The following is a 22,336-nucleotide window of genomic DNA, read 5'->3' on the forward strand; positions in this document are numbered from 1 at the left end:
TGTAATGGGCCACAAGTCAGCACCTTTTCACAGTTTGAGTAGGTGTTAAAAATAGTTGAGCACTTTCTGGAGGCCAGTCACAGAGTATGAGTAGGCCTTTATGAGTATTTTGTAAAAGGACATTACTAAATTGAACTAAAGACACTATAGCCTATGGAAACTGTTTGATCTGAAGTAATAAGATTTATGAATTTATTAGTTTGAACAAAGTCAGTAATCCATAGCTGATCAAGACTGGTAATCTGTAATCAACCTGTGTGTGTGTGTGTGTGTGTGTTTGTATGTGTGTGTGTGTGTGTGTTGTTATGGCCACAGAGGGTAAAGTCATCTTTCATTCTTTAGCTGAACCAAGACTTCAGTTTCATCTCACTCATATAGAATTGATGGGTGGACTGGTGATACAATACACAGTAAAGAAAGGAGTAAAATAATATGATTTAGTTATATTCAACCGATGTGAGAAAGGTAAAAGGTTTTCACGTTCATATACTGTAGGTTGAGGATGCATAAACAGATGAAACACAATGCATGTCAACACTGTTTTCCAGCACAACCTCTATAGCTCTATCAGTGATTTTATGTGGTTTTGTAGATTGAGGGCAGTACCATACTTAGAAACTGTCTGGATGCTGGACAGTGTGTGAACGGTCATCGAAGTGCCTCTTCGTGTGCCTTTCTACATTTGAAAAAACTGCACTTGAGATCATAGCAGCAATAGATTCCCTACCATCAACATCTCAAAGCTCACTTGAATGTGTCATAAATGCTACCAAGCTCCAAAGTACGTGTTAACTGTCCTGCAGATGATCCCCTTTCTCCTCTAAGAGTGTGCAATTGTTGAGACTGTAGAAGTATTTCACACAGCAAATAGGTCTTGACTGATGGATCAGGAAATGGTAGCTACATTTATTGTCGACAGAAACAGAGAATTTACCATTCAAGCAACTTTTATAAAATGAAGTTCAAGGTTGATGTGCCATATTATAAGTGTTATACTGTATATTATAGTGTGTTTTGCAGAGCCAAAACACATAGGGCATGTGTTTTTGCTCTGCAAAACACACTATAAAACTGCATCCCTCATCAAACTGTAAAATTAGAGGCAGAGACTTGGTAATGTAAAAATAATTCAAGGTATGCTGTTTTATTTACATCTCAACAAGCTTGTACTCGTATGCAAAATACATTCAAGCATCAGTGTAATAAACAGCAAAAACTTGTGGACACTTCCCTGCCTCAACAAAACACCACACAACCTTTAAAAAAAAAACAACAACATTTAGGGATGTGCAAAACATGGACATACCCGATGCTATACACACAGCCTCCTTAAAAAAAGGCAAAAAGCAAATGCAAAAAGTCTGAATCTTATTAAGAGAAAAAGCCTGTTTCTATAGGCTTTTAAAAAAAATCTTGTTGGTGCAGTATAACTTTGCAGAGGCATTTCCAAAAGCACAAGAGGTAAAAAATAAACATATAGTAGCAAAAATAGCTTCACTGTACAAAAGAATCCATAGGATATAAAGATATACTATAAGATACATATTTACACAGTTGGCATCATAAACATCTCTACAAGTTTCTCCTATATTGCCCATCATCTCTCTCCATCCCTTCTCACTGAGGCCACGGCCTCCACACAGGGTCACTGATGTCCATGCTGCTTTTGGGGGACAGAAGCTTCCTGGCGTCATGGTCACAGTGGGAGTCAGTCCTTTGGGTGGACCCGCTCAGACCGGGGGCCATGTAAGGCAGGGAGAGCTGAGGGTAACGGAGGGGCAGATGTTGGGCAGACAAAGCAGCTGGGTCACAGGCAGAAGTGGTGAGCAACGCCCTGTGGATCTGGCCGGGACTAGCAGGGCGCGTCTGGGTGTCCGGGAGCCCCAGCGAGGCCTGCAGGGAGCCCGCTGTGCCCCCGCTGCCCTCCTCCAGCTCCTGGCTCTTGGTGGAGATGAAGTGGCTCACCCGCAGCAGACAGGACCTCATGCCCTCCCGGTAGGTGTGTTGGCGCTGGCAGGGCGGCCTCTGCTCCCGGGACAGGACCTTCTTCATGGCCCGGTGCTCCTTCTCCACCACCGTCCCCGTCTTCAGGAAATTCACCACACACTCCAGAATTTCTGCCTTTTCCACCTTGGGATTCTTTAGTTTCTAGATGAAGAAACATGAAAAAAACATTTGAATAACACTAATCATATTGGATTAACATCAAAGCTGATCTAATAAAATTGACATATAAAATAGTACAAAAATAAATAGTAGCAAACTTCTAAAGCACAGACGCACCTCATCGTGGGTGTTCTCCAGCAGCAGAACTCGTAAAGTTTCCAGACTTTGGTTGATGCGTTCCCGCCTGCGTTTCTCCATTAGAGGTTTAGGAACCTGAAAATCGAAAATTAAGAATGAGGCAAGTAGGAAATGAGAGGCAAGTTGACACTAACCTATCATCTCGAATAAGTTTTTAGGTGAACTTGCAGTTGAAGCAGTGGTCCAAGGCATATTCAGCATAGCATTTTCTCTACTGGCACTTCTTTTTTTCTCGTACCTTTAAACTTGTCACTAGGTTGTCTCTTTGTGGTTATTTTTCTATGTCTTGATCCAGCTAATATAAATATTTGACTTCTTATTTCCACGGAAAGTTATTTCCTGCACCAGCACAAACATAAGTCATCAGAAAGCAGCATTTTCTTACCCGTCTCGCAGCCCTTTGTCCATGAAACACAGAAGTTATCGTTTTCATGCTGAAGAAAAAAATAGACCTGTAGTCGAGACGCAGTGAAACCAAAGCTGAAATGGCACACGCTGCGTTCCTATCGCAATAAATTAGTAGTTGTCCATCAGACAGCCCCGCCCCTGTTGGCCCCGCCTCTCCACTTCAACCAAACAACCAGCGTGGATCAGCAGGCTGTTGGTCACGTGAACAGGTAGAAAAGGTAGAGTAGGCCCTTGACATTGAAGCGAGCATATGAATTGAATGACTAATTAAATCACTTAAATTACCCCCTCCTCCTCCTGGTAACCTACTACTACATAACTTGATATAATATAGCCTATAAGCCTATATATATATATATATATTGATCAATGCACAATTCACCTGCACTGGAGGAAAGAAATCCTTAAAATTTCTCCACAAGTAAGGTTATGATTAAGCAAAATTTAAGATGTAAAGTTATATGGTTGTAGCATAGATATCAAAACGTTATTATATCTATGGGTTGTAGTCTATCTGGTCTTTTAAGGGTCAAATTCAGGTTTTTACACCTTAAATTTACGTACAAATTCCTATCCACTTTATTGACAAGGCAATAAATTATTGAATCTTGAATCTTACTCCATTTCTCCTATTGTAAAATTCAGGGACTCTGTTCCCTAAAGTGACTAGTGCTACTGCTACTACTACAACTACTGTGTAGTGTAGTTTCTCTACAATCACGCACATGTGATTTTACACTTCATCAGAGTTTATGTTTAATATTCAAGAGAAATACAATAGTCTGTAACCCATTTTGTACTGCATTGTGACACATTACTCGATTTGAGATGCCCATCCCCATCAGTAACGCCCAGAGTTGGAGGACACAACCCAAGGTGTCTCCCACAACTGCAGAACAATGAGCGACTCTCGGGTTTATTCTCCCCCCCCCCCCCCCCCCACACACACACACACACACACCCACACACCTTTCACCAGGTGCTGGGGGGAGCCAAATTGCTTAATTCACACGCTTCTCTGAGACTTTGGGAAAAGAATCTCAGTGGTCTCAGTGGTTTGTCTTTATATCTTTAAGACGGGTGTATTTTCTTAACTCATAATTCCAGAAAGTCGTTTGTATAGCCTACAGGTTTTGGGAGCCCCAGTGCATTTACTTATAGTAAGCTGTTTTTTTTACTCTCACACTCGGGCTACATCTCGTCTATTCTGTGAAAACCAGTCCAGAATAGTATAAAAGGCTATGCAGTGTGCAGTCAGAGTTGACTGGGTTTTACAAACTCCTTTAAATTTAGGGCAGCTTCCCCAGCACTGCATTTATGGTCACCCTGATCCCCATAATAGGCTAAAGTGTGGCGATAACACTGGGATGATCGGATCACGGGCATCCCGTAGAGATTAGGTGGTCTTTGAGAGGCAATGATATTTCCGTTTAACATAAAAGAGGGAGCTGTGGCTTAGTGAAGCTCTGGAGGATACAGCTTATCAGTCATTGGTGCCACCAGGGATGTAGAGGAGGGGAAGCCCGAGAAAACTCACTTTACCAGTCACTTTACTTTTACCACTCTTTAAATTTGCAGAATAGGGTTTACCCACCTTTTTGGACTCACATATATTTCTGACAGAAATGAATGCTATGTATCAATTTCCAACCAGTTGTAGGCCTAAGTCCTAGGATCTATGGGGAATCATAAGTTAATCGTTTTCTGAAAACATAACAGATTTTTGTTTACATTAGTTTAGTTTAGTACATTAGTTACATTAGATCACCGACTGGAAGTTTACCCACCTTCTTATTTACCACTACATGGTAGGCTACAACTGATATAGGCCTAATGCTATAACTGCAGGGCACATAATATCACAAACCATTCACAAAACCATAAAAGAATAAGATAGCACTCCTATAACACATTTTAGAACTGTTAAATAATATATAATATCGATATACAATTATACAATTACAAGTTTAGAGTATTGTAATTGGACGAGTATTATAGAAATATTATTGTGATACCATAGGAGATAAAAAAAAAAAAAACCCAATACCATAAAGTAGGCTATACGTATGGGCGTTGGATGGTGTGTGTGTGTAAAGAATTTAAGCCACGTGGACCCGCCCCATAAATAAGCCTTATTGACGGTATAGCGTGCTTGCCTGAGCCTCTGAAGGAAACCAATTAGTGACATCTGCCTGTCGGTGAAATGAACCGTCCACTTCTAATATCGGGCCTCGTCACGCGTATCAGCCAAGCAGACAAAAGAGGCAAAAAAATAGTTAAAAAACAAATGGACATGACAGTGTTGAAAACGGGTTTGATTTTTAAGTCCCAGCCAGCGGGCTCGATGCTCCATGGGGTATCAGGTTGGCCTAAACACGCGCACACTTAACACCCGGGTGCAATAATCATCCTAACACTTCATCACCATCAGGCACACGTGAAATATTCCCATTTGCCCCCACTCTTTCCCTCCAAACTTTATCACTTTGGGGCATTTGGGGCATAAACCCGCCTTTGTATACAATAACATTTAAGTATTAAATGAACGCGTGTCTGATATGTAGGTCTATTCAAAAGGCATTTGACTCGGGCCGTACTGCTGTCCAGTCACAATTTCTTCTTCTTTCTTCATACAGACCAACAGGTGAAGCTGTGTGCGCGCTCATTTGGTCTCTCATCACTTTAAAGTGCTGATGAGTCACACATCATAAAATAGTCACGATAGCGGCTCAGTTTTTGTCACTTCACTTCAGTTCCCACGAGAAAAAACTGTTTCCCATAGTCTCACTTTGACGGTGCCAATTTCTGGGAAGTGTTTAAAAAGTAAATTAAATGCTCTACATTTATACTGGAGAAATGACATAAATCAGTGATACTTTGTCTACAATACGGATGAGTTTAGTATGAGGGTTAGCCATGATAGTATATAATCACATTTCAGTGTCACTTCATAAAAGGCTTTTATCACTATCAAATATTAATTAAAGCATCCAGGATTTTGTTCTCAACGTTTCTATGAGCTCAATGACAATCTGTAGAAAAACGTATAGGGGGATCTCAGTCCAGTCACCATTAGCCTACTTTAGTCTGTCATGATTTTAGTTGTTTAAATTGTTAAAGCTGGGTAATATTGTTGCATCAAATTTCGAGTCTATTAGTTAAATTGGTTAAAAGACACTGACACTATACCAGATGACTCTAAATCATGATATCCAGATTAGGTTTTAATGGGGGTCCATAATGAAGTTAGTTAAGACAATTTGCTGTTAAGATACGTCACTCACACCTCTCAGCCAATCTCGAGACGCCTCTGCGGTTTATATAAGCTTCACCCAGTCTGCGGTGGCTTTTTCAAACGGTGGTAAAAGAGGCAAGAGACTGCAGCAGAAATAATCTAAAAGTCTCACTGGTTCAGGACATTTGACCGAACAGCAACATGACGAGAAAACTACAAAGTCCAGATCTGGATAATGCCAAGAGTAGAAAGAGGGTAAGAACTATTTATTTAATTCATTTGGATAAAGGCACTGCACATTATAGAGGTGCAGATAGTAAATATGGCTTGTAAGATTATGCATATTCATTTATTAAATTAGTCAAAAAGGGCAATTAAAATGTGACCTTTTGATGAATGAGTTGTTACACCTTGATGACTGACTACAACTTCAACAACTGACTCTCATGTTTTCTTATGACTCTTATCTCCCTCCAGATACTGAAACCAGTTGTAGAGAAAAAGAGAAGAGATCGAATTAATCAAAGTCTTGGGGAACTGAGAACTTTGCTGTTGAATTACACATCCGATGTGGTGAGTTGTCACTATCAGACGGTCACACCTGGTCCCTACATGTATTTGCATTAAGTATAATCTCATAGTGATGAACTGTATTTCTCCTGTGTTTTGCTATTATTACCCACAGTAGAGTAGTAGAGTAAAACTTTGAGGGGCAATTTGTTTTGCAGCTAATGGAGGTCAACATAGGACAACATTGAGTCAGGACAGCGGTACATAAAATATCTAAACATACATCAGATACAGCAACACTAAGATGTAACAGTTAATAACTAAAGTAAAAAATTAAGAAGAAAAATGCTTCAACAATCTACAGACTGGTACAGCATTAACTGAAACCAGCATCACTGACATCCCATCCATTGAATAAATTAGTTCCTTGGCCTGCTAGTTTTACACCTAGTCCCTACATGTATTTGCATGAATTATATAACTGTATTGTGATGAAATGTATTTGTCCTGTGTTTCACTATTATCACCCACAGCGATTGCAGAATCCAAAAATAGAGAAAGCAGAGATTCTGGACTTGGCTGTTGAGTATCTTCAAAAGTGGACAGACAGGAAGAGCATGAGCAATGGTTGGTCAATCAAAATAATTGGATACTTTTGGGAATTTGTGAATAGATGAGTTTTTCCAGGAAAAAAAAAAATCAAATTTCTGAAGCAACAAATCAGTGTCTTAATCTTATACTCCTATTTCCCCACCCCCCACCCCCCACCACCACCACCCTCATGTCTTTTCACTTAGATTCTACTAATGGAAATCCTGGTGAGATGAAGGCTCCCATGGTGAGCCTTCCTCACTCTCCTGCCCTCTTCACCATTGAGAATGCGGGTTTTCAGCAGTGTGTGACCCAGCTGACCAGCTACATGCACAAAATAACACCAGCGCAGAGAGTGAGCCTCATACAGGAGCTGAGGAGTCACGTGGAGAGCCAATGCAGCCCGGGCGATCCAAAACCAGGACAGCACTCTTCATCCTCCATCACAGACTTCAACCAGAGAACGGCTGAGACCCAGAAAGGGCCCGACGCAGCATCTGTGGACGAGGTGGTTCGCAACTCCAAGAGGAAACAAGAGTCTCCTGAGTTGATTTTGCTGTCTCATCCCTCCTCGTGTCAACCTGGCACTCTTTCACCCACCATTTGCCACGGCTATCTCTCTCCACCCATTTCTCCCTACCTCTCTTCTTCTTCTTCTTCTGCATACCTTACCCCTCCTCCCTTCCCCTCGCTGGCCTGCCACTTCTCCTTCCCTCCCAGCCTGTCACCTCTGTCTTCCAGCACCTCCTTCTCCACACCTCCACAGTCCCTACCCACCATGCCCGCTCCTGTTAGTTTCTCACCCACACTCCCTCTCTCGGCCTCCCCCGCCTTCCACTTCCCCTCCCTCACCGCTCTGAGATCCCCGCTCCCTGCACTGAGGGAGGGACTACCAGCAAACTCTTCTTCGTCTGTATGGAGACCCTGGTTTTGAAGACAAAGAGACTGACAAACTTTTGGTGCTGGTTACTTTCAAGCTTTGCACAAGGGTGTGTGGATCAACAAGGACAGTGAGCCACCTAGTGGAAATGTATTGCAATGGCTGGATGAGGGGATGGATATTTCAAATTGGCTAAGATACTCAGATGTTGCCATTTATCATTAACTAGCCTTTCTAAAAGCCAATTGGTCTTCATGCATGAATTGTATAGTGTATATAATATTAAAATTGCCTATATTTTGTATTTCTCTTGTAAATAAAACATATAAAGCTGATTAAATTGTCATTTCATCAATGTGTGTGCATCTATCTATCTCTCTATCTATCTCATGGGCTTTGCAGTCTTTACACTTTTGTGAAAAAAAAAAAAAAAACCTATATCAAGAATACAAAAATCCAGACTAGTGCCATGAGATAATAATTATTCCATTTAAAACTAAAAAACAAACAAACAAAAAAACACAACATCCATGCAAGAGACCACCAGCATGAGTATTTGGGCATCTGGATTAACAACAAATTCTCCTTCAAAGTACATGTAGATAACCTTGTCAAACAGTTGCAGATGAAAATTAGCTATACGACCTACTTTCCCATGTCTTGTAGGAAGAGGGTAGCTATTCAGTAATTCCTGGATTATGGAGATATAATTTATAGGCCGTGGCTGCCTCCAACCTAAAAAGCCCCTTGATGCTGTCTACTGCACACGATTTATTACAGGTGAAAACCACAGTTTGCTGCTCATCATCGTATCTTGTATGGAAAAGTGGCATCTCTTTCTCTTTTAAAAGGGATCAGCGCTAGGTATACTTATTAGTTTACTTATCCATAAATTACCTCCTTATACAGTGTCATGAATCGACTGGAGATTTGGATCTTAATTGCTGTTGCTCCAGGTTCCACATGTGAACTCTGACCTGGGAAAGTCTGCCTTTTAAATACTGTGGACCAAAAAGCTGGAATGAACTCACTAAATGCTCACTGAACCTTGATGTAGGCTACTCAACTGGAGCATTTAAAACATCTGAATTAAATCTTACCATGATTGAATGTCATTGTTTTTGATGAGATTTTTGATTGTTTTTGTTTTTGTTTCTTCTTTTCTTTATTTGTGAACTGTTTTGTGACTCTGACTGCTTTCTGTGCAACTTGGCTCTACCTCAGCGTGACTGAGTTGAAATGAAGGTTAAATTAATAAGTGAATAAATAAATAAATAAATGAGAGTACTTCTCATGGCAAAAGTGTTCTCACAGCACTGGTTGAGAATCTTAGTCTGCTGAATGAAAAGTAGAAACACACTGACCAGAGACAAAGATCCTGATGGTTCATCTTAACCTTTGGAAGTGCACATAAGTGTTTTTAATAAAGAAAAACCACACCAAATGTCTGATCTCAGTGCAGACAGACTTGTGCCAGCATACTACAGTGATACAGTTATATAGCTCGTTAGTAGGCTAGTGAGATCACAAGCAACAACATCCACTGTGTCCATACATTCAGGGTGAAGTGAGAGCTCATCCTTCACTTTTGACCAGACAGCACAAAGGTGAGAAAACTCCCAAATGCTGCCAGTAAGAGTTCTGAACCATGGATTTTAAAAGCAATACATTTAATCTCCTTTTTAATTCAGAGCTGAATTTAAAACCCATTCTTTATCCTCTATTTGTGCTCCTCACAAATGACCAGGCAGATCTTTAATTTGCAGAACACACACAAAGTGAAAAGCATTCAAAGTGTTTGGTACTGAGTGTGAACCGGGTTGAGAGGGTAGGTAGTTATTTAACTTCTGAGCAACAGAGGGCACCATTGACACAGCTTAGTTGTGTGGTAGAGACAGCGATCTCCATCCCTCCCTGACCTCTCACTATGAGGATAATAAAAGGGGCCGTCAGTTGGGCTAAATAGAGGATGTCATTGTTTCTAGCTATTCCATCAGCGATAAGCCCAAGATGCATGAGTCCCCAGATCATCATTCTTTTCTGTCTCATTCTGTCTCTCAGCCTCGGATAAATGCTCAACCCACTCTTTATCTGTTGATCAAATCTCTATTACAAGCTCTGAATATTTTCTGCAGGGAGGCACTGAGGGATTTGGCTAGAGAAAACAGAATTTATCACATGATAGAACATGTCTTTGGATAATGGTTATTTTTTTTTTTCTCCCCTCGCCTCCCTCCTCGCTTCTCATTGCACTGAAGAAGCTCTCTCTGTGCGAGGTGGCCATTGTTCATTGTCAGAGAAATGAGAGGGCAGGCACATCATTTGGAGTTTGATTCTCCACACTGTCTCACTGTAGGTTTGGATCATTCTGCAGAGCCATATGAAAGGAAAAAAAAAGGTCACACAGGCTGTAGAGGACGTTTGCCGCGGCATGGTACATAATTAAAAGGGAAAGAGATCACCTCTTGGAGTGACCTGACAATGGTTGAAAACCCCCTAGCATTTTCTCAGGACACGCTGATTAGAGCTGATCCTGTTACCCTCTTTAATCATTGTTTTGTTTGCCATGAATGAGCCCCATGCATTCCAGATTTGGCCAAAACAGGCAGGGAGAAAACAGCAGAGGATATAGTGCGGAGATGTCACGGGTTTGTCATGCTTTATGGGCCGCTGAGGATCTGTGAATTCCTTCGTGTTGGCACATTTCAGAATCCAAATGCTGAGACAGGACTAGTGTCAAACATTTTCATCACACATGTGCACACTTGTACACACTGTCAAGTATACACACACCAAACAGCGAGAGCGCACACTGTGCTTTGCTGGTATGTGGTTCAGCAACTCCACAGGACAGGTGTTTATCACGACTGTCCCTGAAACCGGCAGACAGACCCTTTGAACGGCAAAGTTCCAGCTCTACTAAGGTTTTCTGGGCTGGGTACGACATATCTGTCAAGTCTATTTTGGATTCACCTAACTTAATACCACTGATGCAGTCTGATTCAGCGGCTCTTATTATGTAAACCAGTCCTCGATAGATCTGCATTAATAATTCTAAATTCCCTGTGAGGTTTGCCAAGTCTGGATTTAATTGAACTGACGTTTCCGCTTTCTCTTCCTCATTCCACGGGTATTAATCAGTTTGTATTTAAGTCCAACAGCAGAGGATTATCTTTCCCAGACAGAGGAACTAACTTTTCCTGCTAACATTTACATAAAGGACCCGAGTGTACTATTTCAGATTGGGAAACACTGTGGACACTTGGGTTGCATTGTTTACCCAGTTTCTGATCAAGGGTGATGACCTCGGCTAAATTACAACTCATAGCATAAGAAACCAGATTTTCACTGTCACTCATATCGACAAAAACTACACCAACTGATCATGATTTACATGCCTGAGCAGAAATATAAGAGTGTGCCATAGAATACCTGCAGAATAACCATTTCAAATAATATTATGCATTGAATGCCACTGTCAGCAATATCTTTTAATGTCTAAAATGGGAACACCCATCCATATGATGAGGTGTTCAGTGACACTGAGATGGAGTGATTGTTTGTGTTTGTCCAAATTGAGAATTAGTGAAAAGAACAGTTAACTCTAGTTTTATAGGATGCACTTTGCATTCTTCTGGAGTTACACTGATTTGTTTAACTAAGCTTTATCTTGGCAGACAGTCCATGGACCCACTGTGTTTTATCTGTCAGACTGAAGGACTGCTGCAGACGCAGTAGGCAGTCAGCAGCATCCCTGCACTGGCAGAAGGTCTCCTCTCTCAGATCGCATGTCAATACTCAAGAATGTAGATCTGTCACTACCCACAACTAAATATCATTTTCCCTCTCTTTCATTTCTTTTTTTCCCCTCTCTCTCTCTCTCTTTCTCCTCGCGAGGTTCTTTGAAGTAAATAGTGAAAGGATCCCCGACTGTAGCAAATTACCTGAGGACTGAAACATTTTTGACATAAGTCCTGAGAGACGGGGAGAGCCACTTTTCCTGGCGGCCCCTTTGGCGTTTTTAATCTGGGGCTGCGGGAGACAGCAGCGTTGACAGAATGATGGGACAGCTGGACATGCTTCCAGGGCCGCAGCAACGGGCAAAGCAAACCCAGGAGAAGGGCCACTGCAGACATCTCAGCACCGAGCCAACAGCAGCAGACCAAAGCAATGCGGAGCGTGACAAGTGTCCGCAGGAGACGTCCACTTCCTCCGTTTCACCTCGTCAGCATGAATCTCCAATCATGCACACACAACAATGGATTGCATTGGCCTTACCTTGAATCTTTATCAGGCAAATGGGGTTTTATTAGGGTTTACAGCTATATGATAATTGATCACAGGTCGAGAGGAATTCACGACAACGTTATACAATGCTCGTCTGTTTGGCTTTATTCAGCATCTGAAGTGGAAGGAAACGTTCAATGTTCTTCTGAACAAAGCAAACAAAGCAAAGGACAGGAAAATGAGAGGTCATTAAATTCTACTCTTTGGTGGACAAAGATATCAGAGTGTCCGAACAACTGCCCAGGAGCTTCATTGTCAGGGCAACATGCTTAAAGCAGACAGGAAGAAACTTGAGCCAAACAGGAGGGAATCAAATCAGACATCGGTAGCTTGTTTTTCAGGGCAGGACAATTATATTTGACATAAGGCGCTTTTCACTCATGCATCAGTGCTCTCCTCTTTCAGGAGCTGCTATCACATAGGTCCAGTGGTTTGCCTTTCTTCCTCTCAATTTTACAAAGTCATTTGCCGGAGATGATGAACAATGGCTGCCTTTTCAGAGATCCTATAACCTTTTTTCCTGAGAAACTTCCATGCCCCACTACAATCAAGTATGCAGGAGCATCTTGTCAGTCATTTTGCTTGTGCTGTCCAAATTGTAATCCTCCCTGGACTTCTAAGAGATGTCACTAGATTCAAAGTACAATTAATTGTCAGCATGATCTAACCTGAAATTGGGCCTCTATTGGCCAGTGTGGTTCATTATATTGCCAGAGGTAAAACCCAGTTAGCTTACAGACTTTACTTGGAACCTCATGCAGCCAACTTTTAAGCATTGGGATGTCACAAAACTCATGAAAAATATAAAGAATTGAGCCTTTTCTGCCCGTCTGCCAGTGTTTTCCAGCGGTTTGTGTTTGGGCGGTGAAGCTGTCTGCATCTCGTCTGGGAACATGCATCCTCCGCAGCCCTCCTGACCCTGTCTTCCCTCCCCCCATGGGTGGGCTGTGACCCTGCTAGCCTGCAGCCACCGCAGGTTACAACTCTTTACTCCGGAACGCTTGTAATCCTGGGGATGTACTTCAGTACACTTTGTGCTCTCTGCTGCTTTCTCAAAATCAGGAAGAACTTAACAGGTCACAGGTCAACCTACGAAACAGAAGCTGCCGATAAAAATAGCAAGTGATTCATAGGTCGTCTAAAAATACTGCGTCTTGTCCATTCTCATTTAGTGAATGCTTTGTTTTGCAGGCAACCTTTCAGGAACTTTTGACATTTGTCCTGATGTCACCGGAGTAAGAGGCTGTTTGTTCACAACACGAGGAAAAGAGGCCCGATGATGCGGACGTCTTTTTTCTCGTATGTAACCTCATACTGCTGAGAAAATGTCAGAGTGCAGGAGGAAGAGTGTGTGGACACAGATTCTTCGGGCCCTTAAGGGGCCCCACGCACCGACAAACAGAGTCTGTCCTTATCTCCACCATGTCAGAATTCAGCCCAAGCTGGGGACTTCAGCTTTTGAAGCCGAGTTTTTCAAATAATAGCACATATAATAAAGAGTGAGTTTAGCATTATAAGGTTCTATCTGCCTTCAGGATAGTTCTGAGATACTGAGCTTCAAAGTTTTCAGCTTCCATTGAGTTAAATGGAGATGGCCTTTTGTTTTAGAAATTATAGACTCAAAAAGTCATTCTTTTCAAACAAAACCACCACACAGATGGTAATAAGCATTTCATAGAATAGCTTTATGTGAGTAACTCAGTTTAGACAAAAAAGTCAGATAGAAGCTTATAATTCCATGGTCTAAAATTAGGCACATTCACCATCACTGCACCAATTTTGCTTTATTTCTTTATTATAGATGAATTTACAGTACTTATGCTCTATTTAACAGTGAACAGTAGAGAGAGGAGAGAGAAAGGGGGATGACAAAAGGGGACAGACATAAACTAACAACGAAAGGTGAAATAAAATGCAAAGCCTTATTAGATGATGTACCTTTTGCACAGAGCTTAAACTATGAATGGATGACAAACCTAATCAAGCGAACATTCATGCTATTTATAGACTACTCACTCAGGCATTACCAGTGTGGAAAAAATGCGCTATTTTATTGTGGAGTCACAAGTTGACACCTGGCAGTATTGTTGGAGATGAGCGAAGCGTACACTTTGATATTGTAGTTTCTGGCGGGGAGCTGGGGTTTCCCGATGCAGCACAAGTGCCTCCATGCAGGAACAAGCTCTGAACTAGAGTTACAGCAAAAGAGGAAATTACATGCCTCCACTGTGCCAAATACCTGCACCTTTCACTGAGTTGTTTGAATCACCACTCATTACTAGCAGCACTGCAAGGGGCTTAGTGGTTTCACACCGTTCAGTGATTGATCAAACAGGACTTACACTCATTTTCTCAAATTAATACATAGAAAAAACTCTGTTGGCTCCTCACTTTTATTTACTTCATACTCATCTCTTTTAATAGGAATGACCTTTTTGCCATGCTACATCTTGATTTTGGTACTAGTACTTGTCCCTAGTTTTAAATGGATAGCATTCAACCTGTGGTATTTGGATTGCACGTGAACAGTCAAGTGTCATTGGCAATTATCAGAAACCTCTACCTATGGATGGTTGATTGATGATGCTCTGCTTTACTGAAATGGTGAGATTACAAGGAAATTAGCACTGCAGATAAGGATTTTAGGTTTATTTTAGACATTTTCTCTCATCCCATCTCCTTGCATGCTTGACGCTGTACTTACTAAAATCAAGACAGCAGGAGCAGTAAAGCAGGGTAAGGCATGAACTCCTGTGCACTCGCTCACCTTCATCTCTCCCCTATTGTCTATGATACACATCTAGTGCCAGTCTGGGAAGATCATGGCACAGTCTGAAGAGGCAGGGTAGCATGTGGTCGCTGTGCGGGGATGAGCTTTTTCAGGGATGGAAGTAAAGCTCCTGCTCCTACTCCTGAGTTCATGTAACAGATACAAAAGTCAAGTGTTTGGGATAATGTCATGACGTTTTTTATTATGATATGGTTTATTGGCGGCGCATGGTATTGATAGTAGTTCGAAACCAATATGTGTGTCCATATTTGCAGAAATGTACACCAATATACAGTATATGGCTCAAATAAAAGTATGCAATGGGCTATGGATGTTTCTTGTCTATTCAGTTTTTCATTGTTTTCTTAGTCCTGATGCTGGCAGCGTTTCATACCCTCTCTCAAAACTTGTATCATTTAGGAAGACAGACTGTCTCATGAGAAGTGTTGCGTGAGAAGGGGTGTGTCGCCATCACAAGTTCTCTCTCTCCCTTTCTTTTTTTTTTATCCAGCTCCGTATTTGTGAGTTCTTCTTAAAACACAGATATCTCCTCTTGAATAAGACCAGACTTATCTCGTGTCATTCTTCTTCTTCTTTTTCACTGTGGTCTGAATGAGCGGACCACCAACCTCTCATCTCCCCCCAAGGAGTAAAGGCAGGGAGATAGGGCTCATCTCACTATACTGAAATAGATGGCATTCTGCTCAAAGCTAGGGGAGCTGGTGGTACTTTGTCTGGCCCATCTAGATGGGTTTGATAGTGTGTCACGATAAGTAACATGAAAGTACCCTGTCATCAGCTTTTTTCTTCTCTCCTTCTCTGCCCTACCACATCACAGCAGAGCGAGCAGAATGGAGATAATAATTCTGCATGATTCTGCTTTTCACTGGCAAAATAGAAAGGTATTGGCTTCAAATGCACAAAAAAAAAGGAGATTACAGATTGGCTGGGCAGGCGTCTGCACCCGTAATTATCTACCTCATTGGCCGTGCTGTTCTCTTATCCATCATGTCCATGTACTTGTGCACATTCTCCATTACATGGTCTCTGGACAACTCAAAGCTCCAGGCTATCAGTAATGTTTTATTATTGATCTGATGCTCTGTCAGATCATGACTGATTTGAGGAGGCCCTGAGTTCCAGTGCCAGGCCGGCCATGATTTGTGTGTTGCAGAGAGTTCCTGAGCTGCAGTGCCAGGACAGCAGCGCACAGATTTACACTCTCCCAACTTTACCTTTTAAACAGCGTTTCTTCAAAGTTGGCTAATCTTACGTTGTCTGTCCAAAACAGCAAAGGGCCTCCTGTCAGACTGAGAGGGCTTTTTCCCAAAGGCAGCATGTCGTTTATTCCCATGAATCCCGGTGTTGCAGCTGCAATTTCCCTCAGTGGTCCCTTTCAATAAATCAATCTTTTGTTTGGGCCAATAAGTCTTAACATTGCTTAGTTCAGGTGTGCTAACCACGGCGGACAACTTTCCTCTCTTTCCTCAGGAGCCGCGCACAAATGTTTCCTTTTCGCTTCACCTCCAATATCTGACTTTTCACCAGTGGATGCTGACTATCAACAGCATCCCTTTCCCTTGTATTGACAGTTCTTATAGATGTGACTATGAATAGAAATTTTTTTTTCCAAACGATGACATAATAAGAACTATACTATTGTGCAGAACATGTGTGTTTCTCTGATGTTTTCATGTGTATGTGTTACAGAAGAAGGAAGATAACATTCCAGTTCACAGGATGACAACTTGCTTGTTGACACAGCAGAAGCTAAATGAATGTGTAAACTCTACCGCTCGGTTCGACATTTTAACATGTTCCTATCTATGTTGTTATGATTACACATAGCATCTTTATGGGTCAGACTAAAGGAATGAGGTGGTCCCAGTGAAAATAAACATTAGCTGCGAGATGTATAACACCAGATTGTAAAACATCCACCAATGACAACATAAACCCTCACCTATCTTCCTTCAGGGCTTGGGATTGTAACTACTATTGTGATTGGTCACCACAGGTGAGGCATGCTGGAGAAACGGCATGCCTTTCTCCTCCCAGAAAACTGTCTTTGTTTGCCTCTGACAGGGGGAATGTATGGCTAAGCATCTATGTGGCACTTTGAGCACTCAAAATGAGTCCCCTGTATTTTCCTAATGTGCACAGAGAAGCACTTTGATCTGCCCGAGCAGGAGGGTGTAAACTATCCGGGAGAAGGGGCTATAGCTTGTCCTGGCTCATTTCTTTTATGGGCAACTTCACTGAATTCTTGAACCGCGCCAAAGCTGCAAAAGCAAGAACATCTACTCCAGCAAAAAAAGTCAACAAAACTATTTTTTTCTAGCAGTCTGGATGACATGAATTACATCTATGATTTTGCCATTGTTTGAAGGCAAACCTTATTTAAAAACGTGTATATTATTTAATACAGCTTCATCATGCTTGTTGCATGCAGATAAAGGAAAAATGAAACGTCTGTCTTTAACAATGACAGAGCAAATCCCGAAGCACATAATGCCAGCCAGAACTACAGTTTCCCTCCGCTGCCTGGGACCTTTGGTGTGATATTTGATGGAAATCTTACCCATTTTAGAAATATGAGGACGTTTCTTTCTTCTTTTCCCAATCAAACAGTGCAGTGTCTATCTGGTTTATGAGAACTGCGTTTCCAGTTTCATAACACAGAGAGGATGACCTGGCTAGCTGGCAACAGGTTTCTGATCACCTCACTGATAAGTACGAATCCAATAAAAACACACCTGCTGAGGGGTGGTGGAGTACCAGGGCCAAACAGAGGGGATAATGTGAGCTGCACTGGCCTATTAGAGCGAGCAACGGTAAACAATATAGTGTGGAAGTAAATGGTTCTCCACTCAAACGCTGGAGCATTTAACTGGCTCCCCATACCATTCAGGACAGTCTGAAGGCTTTGAAGTATAATTTCAGTCGACTGAACCAGATAATACTGACATCTTCTTGGTCAAGGCATGAGAAATTGGGAAGCGCCGGGGTAACCCTAGAAAGCCATTGAATATGATATTTCCTGTGTGTTCAACTACTTTATTCTTGGCCAGATCTGTGTGACGATTAGTTACTGGGATGTGGAAAGGTATGCATGCATGCCTTATTAGTAGGCAGGAACCTAGGCCAAGGCATCATCAAAAACCCCCTGTGTCCAACAGCTAGTGATATATGTTTTCTTTTTACACCAGTAGCTGAACTGTGATATGTACGTCTATGAGGGAAACACACTGACAGATTTCTCAAAATAGTTAAAGGATCGCCCTTAATGCCACTTTGCTGGTAAAAACTAAGGCTTAAGGCCATGCTATTTTTTCATCAGTGGAATCTCAAACATTTTTACAAGAACCAGACCTCAGAGTCCTCCAGGGAATTTGGAGAGCAAATTCATTAATTCTCAAAACAAAGTAAATCTTGGAGCACTGTCCCCAAATTTGGTGAGATGATGTAACTCACATAAAAGTTATTATTTAAGTTCCACTTTAAGCTTTCCACTTTTTCAAGTTTCAGGTTCTCCGTCTTTGTTTTGTTTCTTCCTTTTAATGGTAGATTTTTGTTCCTAATTGGGTCTAAATTTGGTAAATTCTTGTACTGTGCATCTGCCCAAAGACAGCAACATCATATCAGTGGTGGCAATGCCTAATTATCATTAATCTCTCTTGTAATAGTTATCTAAATGCACGACATGATAACATGATGATACATGATCTCTAACACATGGTACATTCTTTTTCTACGTATGTTTGTGAAAAGTTTCTGTTTCCATCAATGCAATACACACATGACACAAAACAAAAGCTTGAAGGACGAACCGTCTATCTCTTTCACGTTCTCCCTTAACTCTCTGCTGGGTTGAAGCTTATCACCTGCTGCCGCTTCTTGCTATGGGTTTTCATGTTGCCTTTGATACTGGAGGGCATGCAGGCTTTGGCAAAATAAAGGCCTACCTGAGGCTCTACTGATTAACCTTTATATATGTGATAAGCCGGGAGACTTCAGCCGTCCTGAGCAGCATGCTGGGATGGATTTTGATTGATATGGGCTCGTAATAAGCCTACTATATTACCATTTTGGAAGTTTGGCGTTTATGCAATATGAGATAACATGAGGATTTGATTATTGAGTTTTGAAAGTAATTCTCATATTTGTAGATGTCTGACACTGAGTTGGAGCAAAACTGTGTCTAACAGGCCTAGATATTGGCCATGTTGTTTCATTCTGTAAATACCAAGGAGGCACAATTTGGTGCTGTTTCACACAAAGTCTCACACCTCAGACTGACGTTGCCCAGGGGAGAATAACGTTTGAGATTGTTGGCCCACACTTGATTTCCTGCCATTTCAATTTGTCACATGAAAACATGGCTGAAAACATGAATAAGTGAAAGCGCCGCCTAGGGCTGTGATCTCAGCACAGGATTAGTTCGGCGGGGAAGTTGAATGCAATCGGTTGCATCTGAATGCTAGTTGTTCAACTCTGTCCAAGAAATCTTGGATTGGCTTTGTGTGGACGTTTGTAACTATAACACTGTAGTTTTTTTAATGTCATCCGATATGATAGGCTTTTAGGATTGTTATTTCAAGGTGGAGTCTACAGGTTGGCGATGTTAAACAGCCCAGCTCTTTCTTTTCTGTAGAGGAGTGATGTGTCTTTCCTGGCCAGGGGATTTCCTCCTTCCAGAAGCACTCTAAGTTATTACTGTGGAGGAGGATCCCAGCCGTGCTGCAACGCCTGTTTGAAGTTCCCCACAACATTTTGTGCTGCTAACACTCCCAAAGATCACAGTAACAGCAGCCACAGCAGCAAGCCGAGGAAGAGTAAAGTGAATCATACAGTATTCTCTCTCTCTTTAAAAAAGTCATATTTCGGGATCTGAGGTTATGATCATAGCACACCTACACAGCGCTGCACCATTTGTGTAAAACATTTAGATGCATTTTCAGGCTTTTTTTTTCACATTCTACACATTTACACTATTTGTCTTATAAGTGATGTAATTGGGGATTGGATGTAGCCTTTGGAGAGCAACAGATTACAGGTCTATTGATTCACATTGATTCCTCTGAAGTGGTTTTCTGTTTTGGCTGAGATTCCTCACTGTTCTCCAAAACAACCGGGACTCAAGCGGCACTCTTGGATCACTTGTGCCCTGTAACTCGCCGGGGCTTGTTCATGTTTAGCCCTGTGATTTATACAATGTAACTATGTAAGAGCTACAGATTAATGTGCTGTAAAGTAAAACCCTGTTTATACTGTATCTATGCAGCGATCTTGTAAAAGGAGATCTCCTGTTCACAAGTATGGGACGCATTTTTCTGTGACTGAAATCTGATTTTTTTTGTTTGTTTGATTTAAGGATTACTTGATGACAAATGATCTAAGTGCTGCATAAAAGGAATTTCGTAATCACCAGAATAATAATTCATTGATTTCTTTGCCTCTTGCCGGGAATTGCTGCAACAATCTCCTCATTGACTTCACTTTTAAAAACAGGACCAACACAGTGTGGGAGAAAATCATTTGTATTTTATCAAAGAATGATGTGTTATGTGTGTGACTAACCTTGTGTCAGACTAAGCTAGTAGCCATTCTCTGTTGACTTCAATAGTCAGCAGAAGTATTATCAGAAAAACTGTTAAGGCAATCTGTGATTCCTATTGATCTTCTGCAGACACTATTTCATTTTAATCGTTAACACGCTATTTGTTCGCTGTTGTACACACTGAGACATACACATGCTATGATAATGAGTGAATGATTCAAAAGCGAATTCACTTCGGCATCTGCCTTTGATGCTCCATGTGTGTTTGAGCTGTATAGGAAACACCTCAGAAGTTCGATGCTTCTCTGGAGGATTAAGCAGTCAGTCACGCAGTGGAAAAGTTTTGCTAAGTGTTTCTGTTATCACTTTATGCTCAAATCAACCAATTGCTGTTTTGACCTGGAGGATAACAAACAACATCCTTTTGAGCCTGTAAGACTGTTCTGTGGTCACAGCCACGAATAATTAGTGGTATTCTGCAGGTTTGGACGTTGGCCAAAACCTGGCATTTCATCTGCCACTGTGAGCTAAATGTATATTGGGTTCAAATGAACTGAAATGGCCAATAGACGTGCAAGGTTTCATGGTAAATTCTTCTCGCATATCGTTTTTCTCTCCCCTGTCTTTAAGTCTCTCGCTCTAAGCCCTCTTTTCTCTCGTTCTGCCCCTGTTTTGTTATTTTACCTGGAGGTGCAGGTGTGAAGGGGTGAGGCCGTGGAAAAACATTCGATTCCGTAAGCTTGTCATGAAGGAATCCATTGACTGACCTCTACATCTTGGCACACAATGACAAATGGGTTTGCAATTTTCCGCCTGACTTAGGGGCAACAAAGCACATTTCCACTTTCACCAGTAGGCAGTGAGAGTACAGTCTCTACTGCTCTCTACTGAAGCCACAAGCATTAAAAAAGGTGCAGTCTTTACTTTGGCATTTGTAGGTATCTCTGTCCCATATAGGGTTAGAAAAAAAGACAAATACAGTCGGTATGATATATCAAGACAAACACACTTTTGATTAAGTGAAAGCTTGACTTCACACAGTGAGCTAATCTGTTGTTGTAGAAAGGAAGGTTTGTTTTCCTGCCCATCTAATTTCGAGGGAAACTGCTCATATAGGGCATCTTTGATATTTAATATAAAATAATTTGTCTTCTGTTTCTTTTTCTTTGTCATGGTTTATAGTCATAGTTTTGATCCATGCCTAAATGTAATGTAATATGTGACATTTAAAAGTGCATTTCTGTTTAGTAAATTCGATATTTTGTCTATTTGTCCATTATAAAAATCTAAAAATATTTAGTAATTAATATCTAATCTTATCATCCCACCACCACCAGTAGAAAAACACTTATCACTCATTGATTATGCTGAATGTCCAATGCTTTTGATTTAATTATTTAAGCCAAATATTATCTCTAACATCATATTTGAGCATTAAGACATTACTCCTAAATCATATCCCATAATGTTGCAGACTTTCACACCACTGATTTTGCATTTCTATACGGGATACATTCATCTTGTTTATGAATACACTGCATCCTTAACAACGGCTGGTAATTCCACGCTGCTCACCAGTGTTTTCACTGCTGATTGAATTGCTGCCAAAGCCTGGAAGAATGTTTAAAGTGGAAGCTATGGAAATGAACCAATTGACCTTCCTCCTGACCCCAAAGATCTCCGAGCCCTGTGGGAGAAAAAACTGTCTGGCGGCTCCAGAGTCGGGAAATCAAAGGGATCCGTGCGGCTATTACTTCCCACCGCCACTCCTCCAGCACGTCCTCCGCATAT

General features: G+C 41.4%; 2 protein-coding genes across 2 annotated transcripts; one reads left to right on the forward strand and one right to left on the reverse strand.

Moving 5' to 3' along the window:
• Positions 1-1,588: 1,588 nt before the first annotated feature.
• her5 (hairy-related 5) lies at positions 1,589-2,767 on the reverse strand. Its single transcript, XM_071539475.1, has 3 exons — positions 2,690-2,767; positions 2,284-2,379; positions 1,589-2,148 (listed from the first exon to the last, which is right to left on the reverse strand). Exons 1-3 carry the CDS (start codon positions 2,735-2,737, stop codon positions 1,618-1,620), a joined length of 675 nt encoding a protein of 224 aa, XP_071395576.1. The 5' UTR covers positions 2,738-2,767; the 3' UTR covers positions 1,589-1,617.
• Positions 2,768-6,148: 3,381 nt separating this feature from the next.
• Positions 6,149-7,982, forward strand: her11 (hairy-related 11). The gene is made up of 4 exons (XM_071539428.1): positions 6,149-6,202; positions 6,425-6,520; positions 6,991-7,088; positions 7,301-7,982. The coding sequence occupies exons 1-4, from the start codon at positions 6,149-6,151 to the stop codon at positions 7,980-7,982; spliced, it is 930 nt and encodes a 309-aa protein (XP_071395529.1).
• Positions 7,983-22,336: the final 14,354 nt, after the last annotated feature.

The sequence above is a fragment of the Centroberyx affinis genome, unplaced genomic scaffold (assembly GCF_046629955.1).
Source record: "Centroberyx affinis isolate AG114_WGS23_722 - 3 ecotype Tasmania unplaced genomic scaffold, CSIRO-AGI_Caff_v1 ptg003460l_1, whole genome shotgun sequence".
Taxonomy (NCBI): domain Eukaryota; kingdom Metazoa; phylum Chordata; class Actinopteri; order Beryciformes; family Berycidae; genus Centroberyx; species Centroberyx affinis.